Raw genomic sequence first — 22,825 nt, 5'->3', positions numbered from 1 at the left:
AATAAAAGTGTCACTAAAATTAGTTTTAAGAAAAACCCTAGCAGCATTTTTCATACAATGCAGTGACATTCATGCATTTTTAAGTGTGACTTAAATATTTAAGGCTAAATATAGTTTAAATGGGAAACAAATATGTCAACTACTTAAATACATGCACTGCATATGAGGGTTTTGTCACTGGTTGTTCTAGTAGTTTCCTATGGCCAGGGCAGTGGCCGTCCCAGACTAAACATCACAGTCTTATTTCAACACCTCCATTTACATACTACAGCGTCTGGTTCGTCTGCTGTGCTTAAACCCATTAGCAGTAATGTGCTTTCATCTGTCCTTTTGACCGGATAGCAATGTTGCTAAAATGAGGCAGATTGAGCTGGTGTGGGAAGGGTGGGGGGCGGGTGTACCTGATGTTCTTCTCAAAAAAAGAAACACTTTTAAAATACTCTATAGCTCTAAACTGCTTGCAAGGGGCTTGTGTCATGTGTCAGTCTAAACTTTGACCTCTAGACTCTAGGAGAAGCCTTTGATAAGAATGACTGTAGTTTTAAATTTTAAAGACATTATTACACTAAATTGAGTTGTTTTTGGAGGATTTATGCTCATCTTTGGCAATTGCCAAATTTGTTTAGTCTATCCATAAATAATTCTTTAACCTGATCTGCCTGGGTTTCTTTTGCATTTCCTGTCCCAGACCTCAAGGAGATGTGTGAGCTGCTAGGCATTGAACAGTCTGTGCTAGAGAGAGCATTCAGTTTCCGTACGGTGGAGGCTAAGATGGAGAAAGTGTCCACCACGCTCAACGTGGCTCAGGTCAGCACAAGCACACTCCTTCTCTGTAGGTTGAGCTCCTTTTAAATGGTTGATTATATATCTAATATATATTCTCAGTCTCTTGTAATATTTTTTTTTTTATCATCATTCTGTTATTTTGAATGACTGAAAGTGATAGAAATTAATTGATCAAAAGATATTGGAAAGCCTAAAATATGATGACAAACTAACGTTTTTTTTAAAACTAGCATTAAATGATATCACTTATGAATGAAAGGTCATCTTATTGACCTGGCACATAGTAACTCACTATCACAAGTGTTTCAGTTTCAACTTCAAAAATGCCAATATAGAGAGGAAATCATTGTTGAAATCCTTATGATGAAATTAAGCCTTACGTAGTTTAAATACTTGCGCACATAATAATAATAATAATAATAATAATAATAACAAATAAATGAAGTACATTTATATTCATATTTATATTCATTTGATTTGAATGATTGATTGTCCACTACAGGAAAAACAAGATGAAATAAACAACTACAAATACAATAACTAAAGCATACTATGTCAGAACAGCCTGTGGGTCTGTGCCAAGTTTGGTGGACATAGTTTGAAAGATTTGCATGGACATGCAGTCAAAAATTATAAATCTGTGGAATTTGATTGTAAGATATGTTAGAAAAGATAACAGAGCAGCACAGAGTGGATGCAGATTGAGCTGTCTAGGAGAGGCAAACATTTTATACATTTAAATATTTGAAGAAGAAATAAAGCAGTAACAAAACAAAAACTCTTAACCTAACCTTGTACAATAACACTGTTGTCGAGCCAACAACATAATTAGAGGTCGAAAGATATTACCGGCCAAACCTCAGTAAAGGCTGCTGGAATCCATGTAAACCTAAAAGCTTGATTACTGCAATAATTACATCTGAGTGAGCGTCCCGTTAGCATCTTGTGATGTGTCCTTGGCATAGCATCATGCTGTTGAGAGTTTATCCATGAACTTAAAATGCATTTCTGGTCAAAGTTAACTTGATAGATGACAGACCTCAGCACATTTGGATCCGAGCCACAGGATGAGACCAGGAATCTTTTTTGGTCTTTTCAACTGTGATAATAGTGTTATTACATGATGCAGCAACAAGACATTGAGCGAGTTGGAGCTAAAGATTAAACAATATCTTTCTGAACATTGATTATAATTTGAGATTTCTCCCATTTCAGGCCTATTATGCCCGTGATGCTCTTGCCAAAAACCTCTACAGCCGACTGTTCAGCTGGCTGGTGAACCGAATCAATGAAAGCATTAAGGTATGTTGTTCTGGATTTTCATGGAATCTTTGATGTTCCTTGTAAATGTGCAGTCACGTTAAAAGTCAAGTCAATTCAAGTCAAATGCGTTTTTTACAATACATATTGTTTCAAAGCAGCTTTACCGAGATAACAGGAAAATAATGCAACAAAGTTTGTTTCCAGAAGAAAATAGCATCACAGTCCAGCTTAAGTAAGTTCAGTAATGTTTCATTTTTGTTGTAAAAAAGTTATTTATTTAATTAATTAATTTATATATAAAGCCGCTCTGGAGAAAACCGTGATGTCATCGTCCAGCTCAGTTAAGTTCTCATATAATGGTGTCAATGCAATCAATAATATTAAATTAAATGTCCCCAACTAAGCAAGCCAAAAGCCAATGGCAACAAAGGTGAAAAAAGGTGAAAAAGGCGACAGTGGCAAGGAACCAAAACTCCATCAGGGAACAGAATGGAGAAAAAAAATCTTGGGAGAAACCAGGCTCAGTCAGGGGCCAGTTCTCCTCTGGCCAACGAGCGAACAGTGTATGATTATGATTCAGGCAGCATTACAGGTCAGATTGGATTGGAACAATCAAAATATTATCCAGTTCCATCTGATTGAAGATCGGAGTCACACGGGTATGGAGACGAGTTTGTTGAGGATCCATGCCGATGGCTGTCGTGTCAATGAGGCCTTCACAGCAGAGAGTCTAGTGACACAACATCTGCTGACACTTCAGGGATGCGTTGTGGTCGTGTTTAGGCGCAGGTCCTCCATCTGATCTGGATACGGCCTGGATCCGGGTGATTACAGTAAACCTCGGAATAAGCAGAAAGACTAACATTAGCATAGCATTCTTCTTATGATGTAATGAATACATGGGGTGTTATAGGAAGTGTTCCCGGTTCCGGCTAACCTAATCTATGCAGCCTAATAATCATTTAACTGATTTGAATAATAGGAATGTATATTTTTCTATGTGTATGCCAGGTTAAAGAGATGTGTCTTTAGTCTAGATTTAAACTGACAGAGTGTGTCTGCTTCCCGGACAATGGTAGGAAGACTGTTCCAGAGTTTTGGTGCTAAATAGGAGAAGGATCTACCGCCAGCAGTCGATTTTGATATTCTAGGCATTATCAACAGGCCAGAATTTTGAGATCGCAATAGACATGAAGGACTATAATGCGTTAAGAGCTTGCACAAGTACTGCAGAGCTAAACCATTTAGTGCTTTATAAGTAATCAGCAGTATTTTAAGATTCATACAATGTTGAATAGGGAGCCAATGCAGTGTTGACAGAACCGGGCTAATATGGTCATACTTCCTGGTTCTGGTAAGAACTCGAGCTGCTGCGTTTTGGACCAGCTGTAGTTTGTTTATTGTGTCTTAATTTAGATATATTTTTAAGATGGAAGAATGCAGTTTTACAGTTTCTAGAAATGTGACTTTCAAATGAAAGATTGGTATCAAAGAGCACACCCAGGTTGCTAACCGACGACGAAGACTTGACAGAGCAGCCATCAATTCTTAGACAGTATTCTAGGTTAGTACGTGCAGAGGTTTTTGGTTCAATCATTAGAAACTCTGGGTTTTTTTTTTTCTGAATTAAGTAATAGGAAATTACTAGTCATCCAAAATTTTATATCAGCTATGCATTCCGTTAATTTCTTGAATTGGCAAGTTTCGTCGGGGCGCGAAGAGACATAGAGTGGAGTATCATCGGCATAACAGTGAAAACTAATCCCAAAAAAAAAAGTCTATTGTCAAAATTGTAGTGAAGTATTAAATACAACTCATATAGAAGTTACTTTTAAACCAAGCAACAGAAAGCTGGTCAGCATAGGAAATTTGAGTGTCTTATTGGACCTATTTCTATTGGACTTACTGTCATGGTGAGCAACAGTTTACTGAGCAAATTAGTTAAAGTTAATGGAACTGTTTGATATGATATGTTTATAGCTAGTGACACAAGAGTATTGTTTGTACAACGAGATCCTGCTCCTGCCATGTGGTGCATGGCCAAGTCGGGTTTGCCTTAGAATTATGATTAATAACTCGCTTTCTTCTTTTTTTGATCAGGCTCAATCCAAGAAACCGAAGAAAGTTATGGGAGTCCTGGATATTTACGGTTTTGAAATCTTTGAGGTGAGAGATTTGGTCTGGGAAAATGAATTTTTAAGAGACATCATTTTCAAAACACTTCACAGTTTATGCAAAGGGAGGTTTCCAGGCTGAACACACTCATACACCAAACACAATTTTTGGATGTTGATTAAAATAAAAGTGTCCTGCATTTCTGGGCTGACTCACTGTGCACCTCCACCACCCCATGCTGTTGTCCTAATTTATTTTTTATGCTAATAATATGGCTATAATGACTTTATTGTTGTTGCTAGGCATGCACCTATACCACTTTTCCCAGAATGTGTCTGATACCGATACAAAGTACCGATACCTGTATTTTCATTGCATTTTTAATTTAACAAAAAATATTGATCAGAGAAATCAAAAGAATATTAATCAAATATTTCTTCAGTTATTTCCATGCCTAATTATACCTGTTAAAATGTATTGTAAGATCCTCTGTTTCTTTCACTGTTCATATTATTGCTCTATCATATTTTATCTTTAATTTAATAGCACAGTGAATATTTAGAGCTGCTCCAGCTGGGCTCAACCAGTCTAGATTAGTCAACATTTTGTTGTTAGATTAACATTGAGGACAAACACGACAGTAGGTTTGTTTGAATGATGTCACTTTAAGAGCTGCACGTATCCAACATACTGTTTCACACGCGTTTTGTTTCTCAACTGTTTAGATTCATTTAAGACATAACCGACTGTTTAATTTTGACATAATTTTGTGTGAATTTGTCTGTGCAAGCTCAAGACGGCTTGAAAGAGAACTGTTTAATAGGCTATCCGAGCACTGTCTGAGAGGCAGCTTTCTGGACGCGCACTTTGGATGTTTGCACGCAGAACTTCTTGAAAACGTCATGTGATTACTGTGACGCTTTCCTGTAATTATGTAGGGAACCACTCGTTATAGGCTATGCAAATCACGTAACGGTTCATGTTTTTACTTGCACAAACGATTTAGTTTTATCCAAATGATGCATGTGTGAGCGATCAGAAATCAAGAGCATGTTGAGAAGTGTGCGCGCTCTCTCTCTTTGCCGTCAGTTAACGTTAGTTATGTGCTCCTCGTTTTACTTTCTTTGCTATTGCCATATCCGACTGAACCAAAAACGTAGTTTCCAGATATGTCTGTGAAAAAAGAAATGCGATAAACAAGCTTGCTGCGCGTACACGCACTCGCTGATCGACTTTGTCGCTGTGTGCTCAATCCACTCCGGCTTTCGTTTATCAGCTCACGCACACCGACTATAGCGTGTATGTTTAATTTGTTTAATATTCTATTAATTAGATACATTTACTTCATAGACATCCATCTCTGATATATCAATTGTGATCTGTTTATTCTGTTGTCTGTGTTTCTTTGTCACAAACACTGTACTGTACACACTGCGGAGTATCGGTTGTTGGTAACGGAGCATTTTAATGAGTATGAGTGCAGTATCGGTGCATCCCTAGTTGTTGTCATACTAAATCTCACAAGTGTTTAACATAATACAGAGAACTACTTCTCTGGCCCACACTGAATCTGAGCTCCATATTTTTTATTAAGTCTGTTTAACACTTTTAGCAGCATACATTGCTATGTTTAAATACACTTAATTTTCCACCAAAAAGAGTGTGAAAAATGTCTGCACATTCGGTCTGGGCCTTCTAATTCATCTTTCAGCCAATGGTTTTTATTTGTCCATTGCATGTGTTCTGATGTCTGACTGTGTCACTCTCTCCTGAATGTTGTTTATGTTGTTGTGGCCATGGCGACAGGATGGAGTAAGTAGACCTGTGGAGGAAATCCTGTGGCAGTGTGCATGCTGCAATTTTTAGCACTTAATCCTAGTCTTAATTCAGCTCTTTTACCTCAGCAGCATAAGCCACTGTTAGAGCAGAACCCTGAAGCATAGTGTTTCCTAGTAGTATTGGTATGCCCTGTACAGTTCATATTACAACATTATATACTGTATTTAGAAGACCTTATTGGAACAGTTCAGCCAAAAAATTACAGTTCTGTCATTATTTATTATCATCAAATTTTTCCAAACCCATATTGTTTTTAGTTTTGTTTTTGTATTGTATTGTTTTTTTGCAGCTTGAGCATGATTTGATGACACAATTAAAACATTTTGGTGAAGTATTTCTTTAAGCTTCACTGAAACCAGCCAGAGAACTGCAGTGTTTTTGAGCTTTTTGGGCTACAGAAAATGCAAGAGTTGTTGAGGTTATTCTTTGAACAGATTTACTTCTTCAATTCTCTGAGATCACTGCAGCTCCAGGCTGATGTGCTAATGCTAGTGCCAAGATTAAACTGGCATTGCCAAGTGAAACAATGACCTGGTGCTTTTCAGTGTGCCATATGCTGCTTTTTGGAAGTGATTTTTTTTTTTTTTTTTTTTTTGGGGGGCTTTTCCTAATGCCAGGCCCATAGTATTGATAATTACAGTGGCTTTAGTTGCAGAGACTAACATGCCTTAGGATTGCTGACTAAAGAAGAGTATTGAAAAAAAAAAAACTGACCAAAGAAGAGTATTGTTAATTCCTGAGCCCCAGCATCATGGATAAATAGTACAATCCTAACCTTTTATCATAAGCAAATGAGCATAAAAATGTATTACTGTTCATTTAATTTAACAGTGGTGTTGATTCACTGATTGGGGTTTAGCATGAGAAAGGGAAACGGTTAGTTTTTCTAACCCTGTGTTCGTAACCCTAAAAGCATTTATCACATATTTACTGTGGGTGAAAAGGTTAAAGACTTCACCTCTATGAAAAGATGCAGATAAGATTATGCAGCCTTGATATGTATTGTACCATGTCACTCCGTGTACTTTGCTTACTCTTAGCTATAAAGACCTGTTTTGTAAGAGCAAACTTTGCTCAGGGTTATTTTTGATGTAGTATACAACTAATTTCCTATGAATTCTTTAAGAACGTTTTTGTCAAAAACGTATCAGAGATCCATCACATGCCAATTAAGAATGATTTAATAATTCCAGTGTACCATTTTGGTAGCAAACCAGGGGTAAGTTTTCTGTAATAATAATAATAATAATAATAATAATAGTTATTACGTTATTGCTCAGCTACAACGGGAGGCCAACTTTTTGAGAGATTTTTAGAAATTAAAGATTTTTATTTAATTTTTTTTAAGTAGATGTGGTTTTGTTGTTGTTGTTTGATTTTTGTGGCATTCCTCTCCATAAAAAAAAAAAATCCAAAATCAAACTTTCCAACTTGTATTCAGCTTATAGAGGTTCCTAGAGGAAGGTGCGTAGTAAATAATGTTGAGTGAATGTCGGTGTATTAGTGTGCTGGTTTGCAGCGTGTTGTAGATTGCAGTGTATTTTAATTATCACAGTTGTGATTTGTTGTATTGGTTCTCATTTATCCTTCTGTTCCTGCAGGACAACAGTTTTGAACAGTTCATCATCAACTACTGCAATGAGAAACTCCAGCAAATCTTCATCGAGCTTACTCTCCGCGAAGAGCAGGAGGAGTATGTCCGTGAGGTATGCGACAAACTTTCCATTAAGACTTGTAGGAAATAGGGCTTGTCGATATGTTGTTTGTATATGTTCGATATGTTTCTATGGTTATCATTGTCATCATCATCATCATCATCATCATCGGGCGGGCTTTTTAGGCACGACGATATTTCTCCACAGTCCTCTTTCTTTTGACATGCTGGTCAGCTCTTCGTGCAGTCGTTCCTTATCTAGGTCTAGATGTTCGTAGTACCGATAAACGTAGTCCCTGTATGATATTCTTGGTCTACCCCGCCGGTTCGATGCGACTTCCGACTTGTAAAGAACATATATCTGCGCTGGTTCATCGTTTCCCATGCGAAGGCAGTGTCCGATGAACTGGTGCTGCCTTCTCCTGATGGTATCACTAATTGGCTGTTGACCTGTTGTGCTGTATAGTTGTTCATTTGTCATGTGAGATTCTGCTTGGTTGATTCCCAACATGATTCGGTAGCACTTTCTAGCAAAGATGTTTAGCTTTTCTTCAAGGGATTGAGTGAGCGCCCATTATTCGCATCCGTAAAGAAGCACTGATATGCACGATGCATTGAATAGGCGCATCTTGAACTTTCCATGCGGCTTGGGTGATCTCAAGATGGTCTTGAGTTTCGTAAATGCGACCCACGCTAAAGCTATATGGTTGTTGACATCTTTTTTGGTCGACACTATGTATGATCCCAAGTACTTGAACTCATCCGCGATTGCAATTGGCTTTCCATCAATTGACAGATTGGTCTTTATTTGGGATTTATCATTTAATTGGACTTGAACGTTTTTTTCAATGCTTATCTCAAGGCCGACGGTAGAGGCATTTTGCTGCATTACTGTTAGCTGCTGTTGTGCTCGGGTTGGATCGTTCTCGAGAAGCGCTATGTCGTCTGCGTAAGCAAGGTCGTTGAGTTTTCGTTCGGTTGTTATCTCTTTTCTCTTTTTGGCACAAGATCGTTGTGGCCGTGCGTTTTCCGATCGTGCTGGGGTACCCTTGTGTGTTAGGTAACCGAAACCGCCTGCTGATTGCTTTGAAACATAGTCGATGACAATTTTGAATAGGTACGGTGCGAGGACATCTCCCTGTAGAACTCCTGTTGTGATTGCAAAGGACTTCGAACGCTCTCCTCCAACGTATACTTGGCTTGTCGACTTGTCATACATGATTCTGATTGCGTTTACAGTTTCCGATGGAATTCCGTAATGACGTAGGATGGCAAACATTATCTCTCGGTCAATTGAGTCAAATGCTTTCTTGAAGTCGATAAAGGTAGTATACATTGGGATGTCTTGTGCCCGCGCTCCATCCATGATCCTACGGAGGATGTGGATCTGTTGAGCACATCCCCGGCCTGTTCTGAAACCTGCTTGGTTGCTTCTGAGCAGTTTGTCAACCGGGCCTCTTATGCGATTGAGAATTACTCTGTTGTAGACTTTGGCTGCTATGGACATTAGGCTGATTCCTCGATAGTTGGTCATGAGCTGTGGGTTACCTTTCTTCGGTATTGGCTTTATCAAGCTTAATGTCCATTGTGTTGGTGCTGTGAGATGTTCGTAGACCAACTGACAGATGTTGTGAAGTTGATTTACCACAAATTCACCTCCGTCTTTTAGTACTTCAGCTGTCATGGCATAATCTGGACCAGGTGCTTTGTTACGGTTGAGTGTAGTGATGGCGTCGTCAATTTCTGATCTTGTTATTTTACCCAATTTTATACCTGGGATGTCCGGTGTTGGAAGTGGGCGGTTATTCGGATTGATTTTGGAACTCTTGTTATTCAGGAGTGTTAAGTAGTTGGCCCATTCTTTTAAAAGATCTTCGCTTGAACTTGGGATGCCGCCATTGAGCATTCTGATCATTGTCAATCATCACATTTTCAGATTCAGTCCTGCTTATAAATATGGTAGTCAATCCAGAACTTTGCAGTGTGCTGCTAGCAGCATGAAAAATAAATCAAATTTTGAATGGGTTATTAACAAACCGAGCAGAGTGCTCTTATTAAAATGGCTGAACCAAAAACATACTGTAGGATTGTGGGATATTGTAGGCAATCATTGGTGCATCCATGCTGCTTTCAAAGACCAACCTGATAATGAAATGAAATGTTACATTAACATTGAGTTTGAATGTTCCTTGATGATCTCCTACTTCCCTATACTGCTTGCAAAGGCAACATTCCTGATTTTCGATACATCCATACTGTTTACTTGATATTTAATAAAATAGGTAGTATACAGAGTTTATTGCACAGTACTAATTACAGTTCTTTTGTGCTGTGATTGTGGGGACGGAAACAATCCCTCACTCCAGTCAGAGTAAACACAATTGTCCCTGAAGAGCTTGGAGCTCTGTTTGCTTTCAGAACTCTTGAGTATGTGCCCTGACGCTGCCATGACCCCTGCACTGTGATATTACACTCTCTGGCTTCACTCCAGTAGAGTGCATGGGAAAATACCACTGCTCTGGAGACTGAGGAGGGATGCAGGGGTCTAGGGACCAGTCTGCCCCGATCCACATTCCACATTCCTCATTCTTGAACCCTCCTCCCGCTTGCATCTACCTCCTAGTTTGAGGAGCTTTCACACAGTCCAATTAGCTCACAGCTATTTTCCAGCTTGTTAATCCAGTGTGGCCTTGATTGGCTCTGATTTTATGTTTAAATCTATGGCCCATTCCATAGTTCTGTTATGGGACATATAAATCTACACTCCAGACCATAAATATCATAGTTAAGTCACCTTAATTTATATAGAGATTGTTTCAAATCAGCTTTACAGTGATAAACAGGAAAATGATGGGGGGGATAAACCTTGGGATAAACCAGGCCCAGTCGGGGGACTAGTTCTCTGGCCAGACTAACAAACATTTCTAGCAACAGAAAGAAAGAGTCATTAAATATAACAACATGGACATCAAGCCAATGTATTGGCTTAAACTGCATGGCTGAACTGCATACCATCATAGAGATCGTTGTTTATGACAGTTTTGTTGGCAATTAATTGGCATAAATAACTTTTGATTTAGCTTCTTTTTTTTTTCATCTATCTTCAGTGTAAGTCATTTATCTACAATGAACTATATTATTTTATTTTCAAGCTTTGTAAACAAACATTCCTAATGTATAATAGAATAGCTGAATAATTAATGGTACTTATTTATTTATGTTTAATGTCAACTGTATGTATTATTAATATTAATACAAATATTTTATTTATGTTAATTATTAATGATAATATTGTTGTTGTTGTAATGTCATTCACTTTAATAACCTATTCATTTAGTTATCTTAAATTAGACATGAATTAATTTGCAATTAGATCAAATCATTGCTTTTAGGCAGTTGAAAAATAATCGTGACAGGATTACTCCTTTGTGTATTGGATATGTGGTGTTTGCCTGTTCAAGTATAGCTTGTCTGTATCTTTCCTAAACAAAATCAGGTTTGACTGTTGACAACAGGATTTAGCTTAAGTTGGAGTTCTAGGAATATTTCTCTATAGAAAGTTAAAACTGATGACTATTTTTGTCTACAGGGTATTGAGTGGACCAACATTGAGTATTTCAACAACGCCATCATATGTGATCTCATCGAGAATGTGAGTGTTTCTGACAGTAGTTTTACAAATATTGCAAACCACCATCTGAGACAATTGTGTCTTTGTTACTGTAATCCTAAGTTTTTTCTTCATTATAGACCTCATGAAAAATGCTTGCAGAAACTGCATACTCCTTATTTTGCAACACGGAATTAAGCTATTTTCTGTGAATGTATGAAACTTCCGATGTATTAGCCGCAATGGGTAAATAACTTGCCATGTATTTACAGTTTATAAAAGGTTCATTTTTGTCAGTTTTAAGTAGGAGACTAGCATAAAGATGGTCTCAAAGCTTACAGACAAATTTACAAAGTACAGTATAGATTTATTTAATGTGATGGCCATAATTTGTTTTCAGAACAAGAATGGGATTTTGGCCATGTTGGATGAGGAGTGTTTGAGGCCAGGCACAGTGACAGATGAGACATTCCTGGACAAGCTGAACACCGTGTGCGCTGAACACCAGCATTTTGAGAGCAGACGGAGCAAAAACTCCAAATTCCTCACAGACCACAGCCTGCCACACAACTGCTTCCGCATCCAGCACTATGCTGGAAAGGTGAGGTCATAAACAGCTTCCCTATTTCTCAGCTCCCTCAAGCTCTCACTCTCTTTTTTTCTTAGTTTTGCATGCAAGGCCATGGAAAACATGCATCACATGCTCACAATACCTTTTTACATAAAATGTTGTATATTAAGTTTTTGAAACAAAGACATGATTGCCACATGCTGTGTGACCCACGTATGATTTATGACGTGAATATAATGAACTTTGAACCTTTTAATAGCATTCTTCTGCTAAATTGTGGAGAAGATCTCTTATTTGACAATGTTGACATCACTGCTTGCAGGTTAAATGGTTTTCTTAAAGTAACAGCTGTTCGGTATAACCCACATCCAACAGTCTATGGGGTTGCAATGATGGTTTTAAATTTTAATATCTAGATCTACAAAAGCAATCATCCATCCCAAAATTGGCCACAGTGTAAAACATGCCCTTTGTACATGCAAAGTTTGGTGAGTGTTCACCATAGAGATAAAAAGTTATAGCTGTTCAAAGTGAGGAAAACTAGTAATGATGATGGGAGGAGCCAGAGGGTTCCAGCATACACAAATCTGAGTTTACTTGGACAAATATTTTTTACCCCTCATTGTGTGTTTTTAGAAAAAAGCACATTGTAAAGATCTGAGAAGTGTATAAAGAAGAGTTATTTAATATGGTATTCTGTATACACAGGTGCTGTATCAGGCGGAGGGATTTGTGGATAAAAACAATGACCTCCTCTACAGAGATTTATCCCAGGCCATGTACAAAGCCAATCACAGCCTGATGAAGCTTCTCTTTCCTGAGGGAAATCCAGCTAAAGTGAACCTTAAGCGGCCCCCCACAGCTGGATTCCAGTTTAAAGCCTCAGTGGGAACACTCATGAAGAACCTGCTGACCAAGAACCCCAACTATATCAGGTAACAATCACAAACCTTCTGACACGTTATGATGACATAACCATAATGGAACATTAAATTGCATTGTTTTAATGGATTATCATTTTAATTAAACAACAGCAATGTAAGCTTAAAACAAATAATTGAAAGAAAAAAAATTTTAGTTTATTTAGAAACATTTAATTTGAGGGATTAAGCGGTGATTTGTACGGACCAGGCTCCACGGTTCGGCACGCATGTGATTTCCAGATTATTGCAAGTTTAACCACCATTTGTGTGTGTTTATAATTTGCACGTTTTGTCTTGCCAGTGCACACATTCATAATAGATTTTAAACCATTCCAGCGTTAAAAGAGCTTTTTTTTTTTTTTGCTGAAATAGTTAAATAAAGGGTTTCTGAAGATTCACACAATAATTTGTGCTTTTCTATTCAAAGTTGAGAATATTTATTTATGTCTGTGTTGTTCAGGTGCATCAAACCCAATGACAAGAAAGCAGCCCACATTTTCACAGACTCACTAGTGTGTCACCAGGTGCGCTACTTGGGTCTGATGGAGAATGTACGCGTAAGAAGGGCTGGTTATGCTTTCCGCCAGGCCTATGAGTCTTGCCTGGAGCGCTACAAGATGCTCTGTAAGCAGACCTGGCCCCACTGGAGGGGCCCAGCCAGGTTAGACCCCCACTGATCAAGAATGTCATACAGGTCTTGTGTGTGTGTTTTTTTTTGTTGTTGTTTTTTTGTTTTTTAAAGAACTCTTCTGCAGGCTTTAATGTTTTTTCTGAACATGCTGTTCAGCTGATGTCATTATATTGTCATCATATTTGAGATTTAAGAAGATCTTTCAATGGCTGTACCTCCACCTGCATGACCTTTTTATTCATTTGTAGATATTTAAACATGCTGTCTCTTGTTTTAAATCTCCCTTCATGCTTTGTAAGCTTAACGATTACCTTAACTTCGCCTGGCTACAGAAAATAAGTCCTCTTTCAAATGTACTTGTATCTGATGGCAAACATGCCAGGACAGAATTGGCCCTCATAACTGTCACTTCTAGACGCTGAGTCATTTCACTGAATTGTCTGATAGGAGAATCTAGTGTTCATGGAGATTTGGACTTGCACATCTTATCATGTTATCTTTCATTGGAATGTTATCATCATCTCAATGCCGACTGTGGCTAGACTATGTTTTACTTTTCATTCAGATCACTCAGACACTGTTTGTTATCTCTAACATGGTGCATGTTTCTGTGCTAAATCATACTGTGCACCTTTACTTTGTTTTATTGTCTCCTTGCTTCATTATTATTATTATTATTATTTTTATTTTTAACAGAAACTGTTCAGTGATGTGCCCAATGGGGTCCCAAAGTCTGAGACTACATTGAAAATCTTTTTTTTTAAACCTGGAAATAAATGTCAAAGTCTTTTGTAAAACGTAAACCAACGTTATGATGTAAATGATGAAAAACAGATTCTGCACTATTTGTGATCTTGATTGTGTAGATCTGGTAGAGCGTTGCACTAGCAATGTCAAGGTAGTGGGTTTGGTTTGCAAAGAATGAGCATATTGGCAAAATGTAATTCAAAGTTGCTTTGTATAAAAGCATCTCCCAAAAGTATAAAATAAATCATACCAAATACGAGAAATTCAGGGACATTTTTACTCAAATTGTTAGAATTAAAATGCAATTTAGTTTCAGACATTTGGATCCCACACGTATATGCTTTTTGTGAATATATTGGTTGACTGACAGTTGGTGGCCTATTTATTATCAGGGAGGGTGTCCAGGTTCTCCTGACAGGTCTGCAGGTTCATGCAGAGGAGTTTGCCTATGGTCGTTCGAAGATCTTCATCAGGAACCCCAGAACGGTGAGTGAGTTACTACTCTAAGTTCATTGAGTGTGATTTTGAATCAGTTACACAGAAGATGGCTCTAGCCAGGAGAATATATCATTTGGCTCTATTCCACTTCCAACATGGCGAAAGGCTTGGATTTGCACAGTTGATACGTATGATCTCTCAAGGTTTTTTAAAGCTTCTCAAACAGGAAGTCATGTTCTTTCAGGCTTCTCTCATGTTAATTAGTAGCAATCGCCCTCATGAAAGAAACTCAAACAGGCATTCGCACACATGGTTTCACTTACCCCCTCCCCCCTCCCCCTCTCCACAGTTTGGCAGTTTGGGAAATGAGACTTCAGCTGAGAAATTACAGAGGAGCCCATGAAAACCCTGTACTGAAGCCTTGGGTGTCAGTCACCGATCTAGCAGTACAGAGCATTTATCTTCTCTTTGTCCTTTCCTCCTGCATAATCTCCCATCTCCAGATTTTCATTCAATGCCAGTGGAGTTAGAGATCATGTTTGACCTCTAGGGTAGACAATAGTCTAGTCATCATTCACCTCTTTTCCACCAAAATGAAGAAGTGACCTGCAAACTCAAACTCACCTGTATTTCCAAATCCAGTCATTTCAATAGGACTTTGCAGAAATGGGAGTTCCACATTAGGGTGAAAGGTTCCCAATTCAGATTTGGCTCATGTTCAAGATAATCAAGTGAATTTACTGTGTTGACCAACATAAAGCTGCTTGGTTTGAAAGTAGCTTCTTCGTGAGCTGTGCTTTATATATAGCTACACTATTGACAGACAAAGGACCTGTTTTTCCCCAAAAAACTCTCGTCAAATGGTGCACCTTTACTCCTGGTTTTGAGAACCTTTTTTAACCAAGATTTTTTTATTACAATGGGAGCGATCTAGTTTTGTTTGGCATTGTTACTGTTAACCTTTGACATTAACAGTTTCTGTTTCAAGAAACCCAGCAGCTTTAAATTAAGTCAAGTCACCTTTATTTATATAGAGCTTTATGCAATACAAATTGTTTCAAAGCAGCTTTACAGTGATAACAGGAAAATAATTCAATGATGCATACAGTTCATTTTGGTTGTATGGCATCTTTACAAGAAAACAGTGTTATTGTTTAGTTTAAGTCAGTTCAGTGTTGATTCAGTTCTGTTTGTAAAAATCATCAATTATTAAATTAGTTAATTTCATCTATAAAGCAGTTCTGCAGAAAGACATTGATGTCATTGTCCTGCTCAGTTTAGTTCTCATCCAATAGTGTCAGTACAGTCAGATCAATAATATTGTTGAATATTAAGTTTCCCCTTCTGCTTGAAGATCGGATTCATCACGCCATTATGGAGATGAAGCTGGCCATCAGGGTTTGTCCAGAGAACTTTTCTGGTTATCGTGGTCTTTGCTGAGGATCTGTGTCGATGGCTGTCTGTTAGACAAGGTCTTCACAGGGGATTGGCTAGTTGGCATGGCCTCTGGTGACATATAGGGCTGCATTGTCGTCGTGTCTAGGTACAGGTCCACCATCTGGATCCGGCTGATCATGTAACCTTGGCAGAAGGATGAGACGGGTAGACTAATATTAGCATACAATGGATGTTGTGAGAAGTGTTCCCGGTTACGTTTGATCTACTTTATGCAGCCTAATTATCCTTTAATGGATTTGAATATATAGAAATGTGATGGTGTGTTATGTGTATGCTAGGTTAATGAGACATGTTTTAATCTAGATTTAGACTGACAGAGAGTGTGTCTGCCTCTCAAACAATGCTAGGAAGACTGTTCCAGAGTTTGGGCACTAAATAGGAAAAGGATCTACCGGCCGCAGTCTTTTTAGATTTTGGTCTAAAAACTACAATAGAGCTTGCTGAAGTACTGAGGAGCTAAACCATTTAGATCTTTATAAGTATTTAGCATGATTGGAGTACGGAGCCAATGCAGTGTGGAAGAACAGAACCGGGCTAATATGGTCATACTTCCTGGTTCTAGCAAGAACTCTAGCTTAGGGGTGTGCGATATCACCATTTTTGATCGCGAACGATTAAAATGTCTCCATTTATCTGCTTTTAAAGAAATATCGTGTTACAGTGCAAAATCTATCAGTTGCAGTTCTGGCGCCTCTGTCCCATCATACTGTACAACTCGAGGTACATTAACATAATGTTAACGCAGAGGTAGGGTTACGCTCATGTGACATTGCAGTTATTCACAATCACGAAAGTTTATTATTTGCATACGTTTTAAAGCCTTGCCGGTTAAACAATTTATTCGGGCACTTGTTCTGACATGCGCTTTTCTGAGCGTGTACACCCAAAGCTTGCGCACACTGAAAGCTTGTCAAACAGCGCTTGAGTAATAATTGAAGTAATCTTTCGAGTCTTATTGCACTTAAACTGTCAAATACACACAAGATTTCCATAAACACTGTCAGTTGTGTTTTAAATAAACGTAAACAGTGTGTAGAAAACCGGATGCGTGTTTCTATATTAGATCCGTGCATGAGGTCTTAAAGTGACTGCAGCCTACCAATCATTAATGACAAATGGCAGCATCTTTATAATTATAATCAACAACGAAAGACAAAGAGAAAACCACTAACTGCTCTTCACTGTATAAATTAAATGTACTGAATTTATTTAGTGAATTCTGTGTAGTTTTATTTTTACATTTGTTTATTCAATTTCTTACTTGTATGCTACTGTCAAATACACCTATGTGAAAAAATAAAGCACTGTTTACTTCTTTTGTATATTATATTATATTGTATATGTAATGTGTATCTTTGTCCTTTTTTTTAATAATAAAGATAAAATAATGAAATAAAGATTTTCATCTTCGCCCACCCCTACTTTGGCCTAAATGGTCTTTCATTCTTTTTTCTTTTCGATTTTGTTACCTTGTGAGGCTACATTTTTAAAACAGGGAAATTAGTTTTGCTGTGCTGCTCAGTCACATGCAAAATAGTAAAACCAACATGAAAAAAATCATAGAATCGTGATCTCTTTTTTTTCTGAAAAACAATCGTGATATGATATCTTTGCCACCTACTCTAGCTGCAGCATTTTGGACCAGCTGGAGTCTTTTTTTTTTATTAAGCATGCAGGGAAAACCACCCAGTAAAGCTTTACAATAATCTAGCCTTGAGGTCATGACTGCATAAACTAACTTTTCTGCATCTGACATTGAGAGCATATGTCATTTATTTATTGTATGCAGGGAACTACACTTACCTTTTCCACTGGTGGCACTTGCGCTACTAACTTTTTCAGTTACTGGCGCAAAACATGATTTGGTCGCACAAATTATTTATAGTAAGCCGCTCTGGATAATAATGAACAATAATGAAACTGTATTGCATACAGATGTGCTTTTTATTTTACTTGCCATCTTTTAAACCACATACCTTCTTGTTTTTGTTTTCTTTAACATTGGTTGGGATAGATTTACTGCAATAGAAAATACAGTACACAATAAAGTGCAAAATGGATTTCAACATGCTATGGTTGGCACAGATGGGCAGACTCCTGAACTCTTAAGTAGTGATGCACCGATGTGAAAATTGTGGCCGATACCGATAATAACCGATATTAATATTGCTGTTATGGCCGATACCGATATCTCTGTATAGAAAACAAATTTACTGATAATCAAATAAAGAGATATTTTCCAAAATTAATTGGAAATTAATGCATTGCATTGCATATAATGTGTGCTGGTCAACTTGTCTAGAATTAAGAAACCCCTAGAAAACAGTAAAAAAAAAAAAAAAACAGGAACATTGTGTACAATTAAGATAGGCTACTTAATTTATTATTCAAATATCCAAATATGATACTAAATGGCACAGGGAAAAGGGCTTCTATTTGTGACGTGCTGTCTTTGCGTTTGAACATTGCACATTTTAAACAGGACATGCATTAGCTGCATAAATGTTAGCCAATACAAACATATTTATAGAAAACAGTTGACAATGAATAGACAGGAGTCCAATAATAGCATAACGAATAAGATAATATCAAGTATAAGTTAGACGAATCCGACATATAACGAGGGCTGTGTTAACAGTAAAACGTCCATCATTTAACGAATTTTAAAAACACGGATGGATAATACAAAATGCTTTCTGACATTTTGACAGAAAAAAAACAAGCAAGAACAAAATTTAAACTATAGCCCGTCAATTTTCATTTTACAATTATCTTCTCTCTCTGTGTGCGCACGTCCGTGTTTTGAGAGAGTGCTCGCGCAGCACTGATACCGGTACAACAATGGTACGTCTCGTAACGGTCGCGGGGCTGAAGCCAACTTGATGTGTTGAATGCTCAGAGCACGTTATAAAACGTATTCTTAAAATACACATTTCTGTTTTAATAAATGCTCATAGTAAATCATAGCATATTGCCTAAAACATAGGTGCAAAAATAATCAGTGATACATTTGCGACCCATTAAAATTAGGGTCGCATTGGCATTTCAAAAGGTTGCATATGCGACCATTTTGGTCGCAGTGTAGTTCCCTGGCATGTATGTGTGTATGTATGCGTGTATGTGTGTGTGTATGTATGTGTGTATGTATGTATGCATGTATGTACAGTGGGGAGAACAAGTATTTGATACACTGCCAATTTTGCAGGTTTTCCCACTACAAAGCATGTAGAAGTCTGTCATTTTTATCATAGGGACTCTTCAACTGTGAGTGACGGAATCTAAAACAAAAATCCAGAAAATCACATTGTATGATTTTTAAGTAATTAATTTGCATTTTATTGCATGACATAAGTATTTGATACATCAGAAAAGCAGAATTTAATATTTGGTACAGAAACCTTTGTTTGCAATTACAGAGATCATATGTTTCCTGTAGTTCTTGACCAGGTTTGCACACACTGCAGCAGGGATTTTGGCCCACTCCTCCATACAGACCTTCTCCAGATCCTTCAGGTTTCGGGGCTGTCGCTGGGCAATACGGATTTTCAGCTCCCTCCAAAGATTTTCTATTGGGTTCAGGTCTGGAGACTGGCTAGGCCACTCCAGGACTTTGAGATGCTTCTTACGGAGCCACTCCTTAGTTGCCCTGGCTGTGTGTTTCGGGTCGTTGTCATGCTGGAATACCCAGCCACGACCTATCTTCAATGCTCTTAATGAGGGAAGGAGGTTGTTGGCCAAGATCTCGCGATACATGGCCCCATCCATTCTCCCCTCAATACAGTGCAGTCGTCCTGTCCCCTTTGCAGAAAAGCATTCCCAAAGAATGATGTTTCCATGCTTCACAGTTGGGATGGTGTTCTTGGGGTTGTACTTATCCTTCTTCCTCCAAACACGGCGAGTGGAGTTTAGACCAAAAAGTTCTATTTTTGTCTCATCAGACTACATGACCTTCTCCCATTCCTCCTCTGGATCATCCAGATGTTCATTGGCAAACTTCAGACGGGCCTGGACATGCGTTGGCTTGAGCAGGGGGACCTTGTGTGCGCTTCAGGATTTTAATCCATGACGGCGTAGTGTGTTACTAATGGTTTTCTTTGAGACTGTGGTCCCAGCTCTCTTCAGGTCATTGACCAGGTCCTGCCGTGTAGTTCTGGGCTGATCCCTCACCTTCCTCATGATCATTGATTCCCCACGAGGTGAGATCTTGCATGGTGCCCCAGACCGAGGGAGATTGACCGTCATCTTGAACTTCTTCCATTTTCTAATAATTGTGCCAACAGTGGTTGCCTTCTCACCAAGCTGCTTGCCTATTGTCCTGTAGCCCATCCCAGCCTTGTGCAGGTCTACAATTTTATCCCTGATGTCCTTACACAGCTCTCTGGTCTTGGCCATTGTGGAGAGGTTGGTGTCTGTTTGATTGAGTGTGTGGACAGGTGTCTTTTATACATGTAACGAGTTCAAACAGGTGCAGTTAATACAGGTAATGAGTGGAGAACAGGAGGGCTTCTTAAAGAAAAACTAACAGGTCTGTGAGAGCCGGAATTCTTACTGGTTGGTAGGTGATCAAATACTTATGTTATGCAATAAAATGCAAATTAATTACTTAAAAATCATACAATGTGATTTCCTGGATTTTTGTTTTAGATTCCATCACTCACAGTTGAAGAGTACCTATGATAAAAATTACAGACTTCTACATGCTTTGTAAGTGGGAAAACCTGCAAAATCGGCAGTGTATCAAATACTTGTTCTCCCCACTGTGTATAATATAATATAATATAATATAATATTATATAATATTATATAATATATAATATATATTATATAATATATAATATATATTATATTATATTATGTTATATTATATTATATTATAATATAATATAATATAATATAATATAATATAATATAATATACAGTGAGGAAAATAAATATTTGAACACCCTGCTATTTTGCAAGTTCTCCCACTTGGAAATCATGGAGGGGTCTGAAATTGTCATCGTAGGTGCATGTCCACAGTGAGAGACATAATCTAAAAAAAAAAATCCAGAAATCACAATATATGATTTTTTAACTATTTATTTGTATGATACAGCTGCAAATAAGTATTTGAACACCTGTCTATCAGCTAGAATTCTGACCCTCAAAGACCTGTTAGTCTGCCTTTAAAATGTCCACCTCCACTCCATTTATTATCCTAAATTAGATGCACCTGTTTGAGGTCGTTAGCTGCATAAAGACACCTGTCCACCCCATACAATCAGTAAGAATCCAACTACTAACATGGCCAAGACCAAAGAGCTGTCCAAAGACACTAGAGACAAAATTGTACACCTCCACAAGGCTGGAAAGGGCTACGGGGAAATTGCCAAGCAGCTTGGTGAAAAAAGGTCCACTGTTGGAGCAATCATTAGAAAATGGAAGAAGCTAAACATGACTGTCAATCTCCCTCGGACTGGGGCTCCATGCAAGATCTCACCTCGTGGGGTCTCAATGATCCTAAGAAAGGTGAGAAATCAGCCCAGAACTACACGGGAGGAGCTGGTCAATGACCTGAAAAGAGCTGGGACCACCGTTTCCAAGGTTACTGTTGGTAATACACTAAGACGTCATGGTTTGAAATCATGCATGGCACGGAAGGTTCCCCTGCTTAAACCAGCACATGTCAAGGCCCGTCTTAAGTTTGCCAATGACCATTTGGATGATCCAGAGGAGTCATGGGAGAAAGTCATGTGGTCAGATGAGACCAAAATAGAACTTTTTGGTCATAATTCCACTAAACGTGTTTGGAGGAAGAAGAATGATGAGTACCATCCCAAGAACACCATCCCTACTGTGAAGCATGGGGGTGGTAGCATCATGCTTTGGGGGTGTTTTTCTGCACATGGGACAGGGCGACTGCACTGTATTAAGGAGAGGATGACCGGGGCCATGTATTTCTCTTTTTGAGTGATAGGCTTATTTCTCTGCTGACAGTACAATGTTAAAATAGCTTAATATTTATATTGACATGAACCCAATTTTTGTATAGCATTTATAATTATTATAGGCTACTTAATCTCCTTTCCGTTAGAGACATTTGAATGTGAGATTATGGAAACGAGATCTAAATTTTGCAGACCCCTCAGGTCGGGAAATAAAGTGGGTGAACACAGAGTGTATTTTAAGCGGTTGCTGAATAGAACCTTGTGGGAGCGGGATGGAAAAAAACAGTCCCGCGCAGACCTTCTTAAACCTTTAGGTGTGTATGTGTGTGTCCCGAATAAATAATAATAATAAAAAAAGGAATAAAGTTCAAAAGTCGGACTGTAAGCGAATGAGGCATGATTGCTATTCACACATTTATTAAAATGGCTGTAATCTGTTACCACAATAGTACTTGATCTGTTTAAAATGATTTCCTTGATATATCATGCCTAAGGTGTTAAATTCAAAATCAAAATTAAAATTTGTCTAATCCAGTAATTAATTTTTTCTATTTTTGATCTGAGCACAATCAGAAAACCCGTCGTTATTCGTTTTTTTTTTTTTTTTTCATTTTAGTTCAGGAAATAAATAATGGAAAAACAAGTCGTTTTTCATCTTTTTATTTTTTGGTTTTAATTTTGAAAAAAAAAAACGATTGAACGAATGATCCACGGACGGTGACGGACCCATCATATTCCGCGATTATAGGCCTACAGTATATAAGAGTATTTGTATCCATAGGCCGACTCTGTGTAGCTGGCCCGCCATCTACTGGCTAAAAAAAATATTGGCCCGTGGCCAAAGTTACTTGCCGACCCCTGAT

The 22,825-nt window shown here is 38.1% G+C and overlaps 1 protein-coding gene across 4 annotated transcripts in view; it reads left to right on the top strand.

Moving 5' to 3' along the window:
- The window catches only part of myo1b (myosin IB), a 100,309-nt gene that overhangs the window by 59,708 nt on the left and 17,776 nt on the right, over positions 1 to 22,825 (top strand). For all 4 annotated transcript variants that reach the window (XM_084122783.1, XM_084122782.1, XM_084122781.1 and 1 more), the window contains exons 11-19: positions 689 to 807; positions 2,002 to 2,088; positions 4,150 to 4,215; positions 7,605 to 7,709; positions 11,247 to 11,309; positions 11,668 to 11,868; positions 12,547 to 12,773; positions 13,222 to 13,422; positions 14,532 to 14,625. In XM_084122783.1, the coding sequence (XP_083978909.1) occupies positions 689 to 807; positions 2,002 to 2,088; positions 4,150 to 4,215; positions 7,605 to 7,709; positions 11,247 to 11,309; positions 11,668 to 11,868; positions 12,547 to 12,773; positions 13,222 to 13,422; positions 14,532 to 14,625 (1,163 nt within the window). The remainder of the gene's footprint in view (positions 1 to 688; positions 808 to 2,001; positions 2,089 to 4,149; positions 4,216 to 7,604; positions 7,710 to 11,246; positions 11,310 to 11,667; positions 11,869 to 12,546; positions 12,774 to 13,221; positions 13,423 to 14,531; positions 14,626 to 22,825) is intronic.

Source organism: Abramis brama (genome assembly GCF_963993115.1).
Source record: "Abramis brama genome assembly, chromosome: 8".
NCBI classification, from domain to species: Eukaryota; Metazoa; Chordata; class Actinopteri; order Cypriniformes; family Leuciscidae; genus Abramis; species Abramis brama.
The sequence above is the reverse complement of the archived record's forward strand: the minus strand, read 5'-3'. Positions and strand labels throughout refer to the sequence as shown.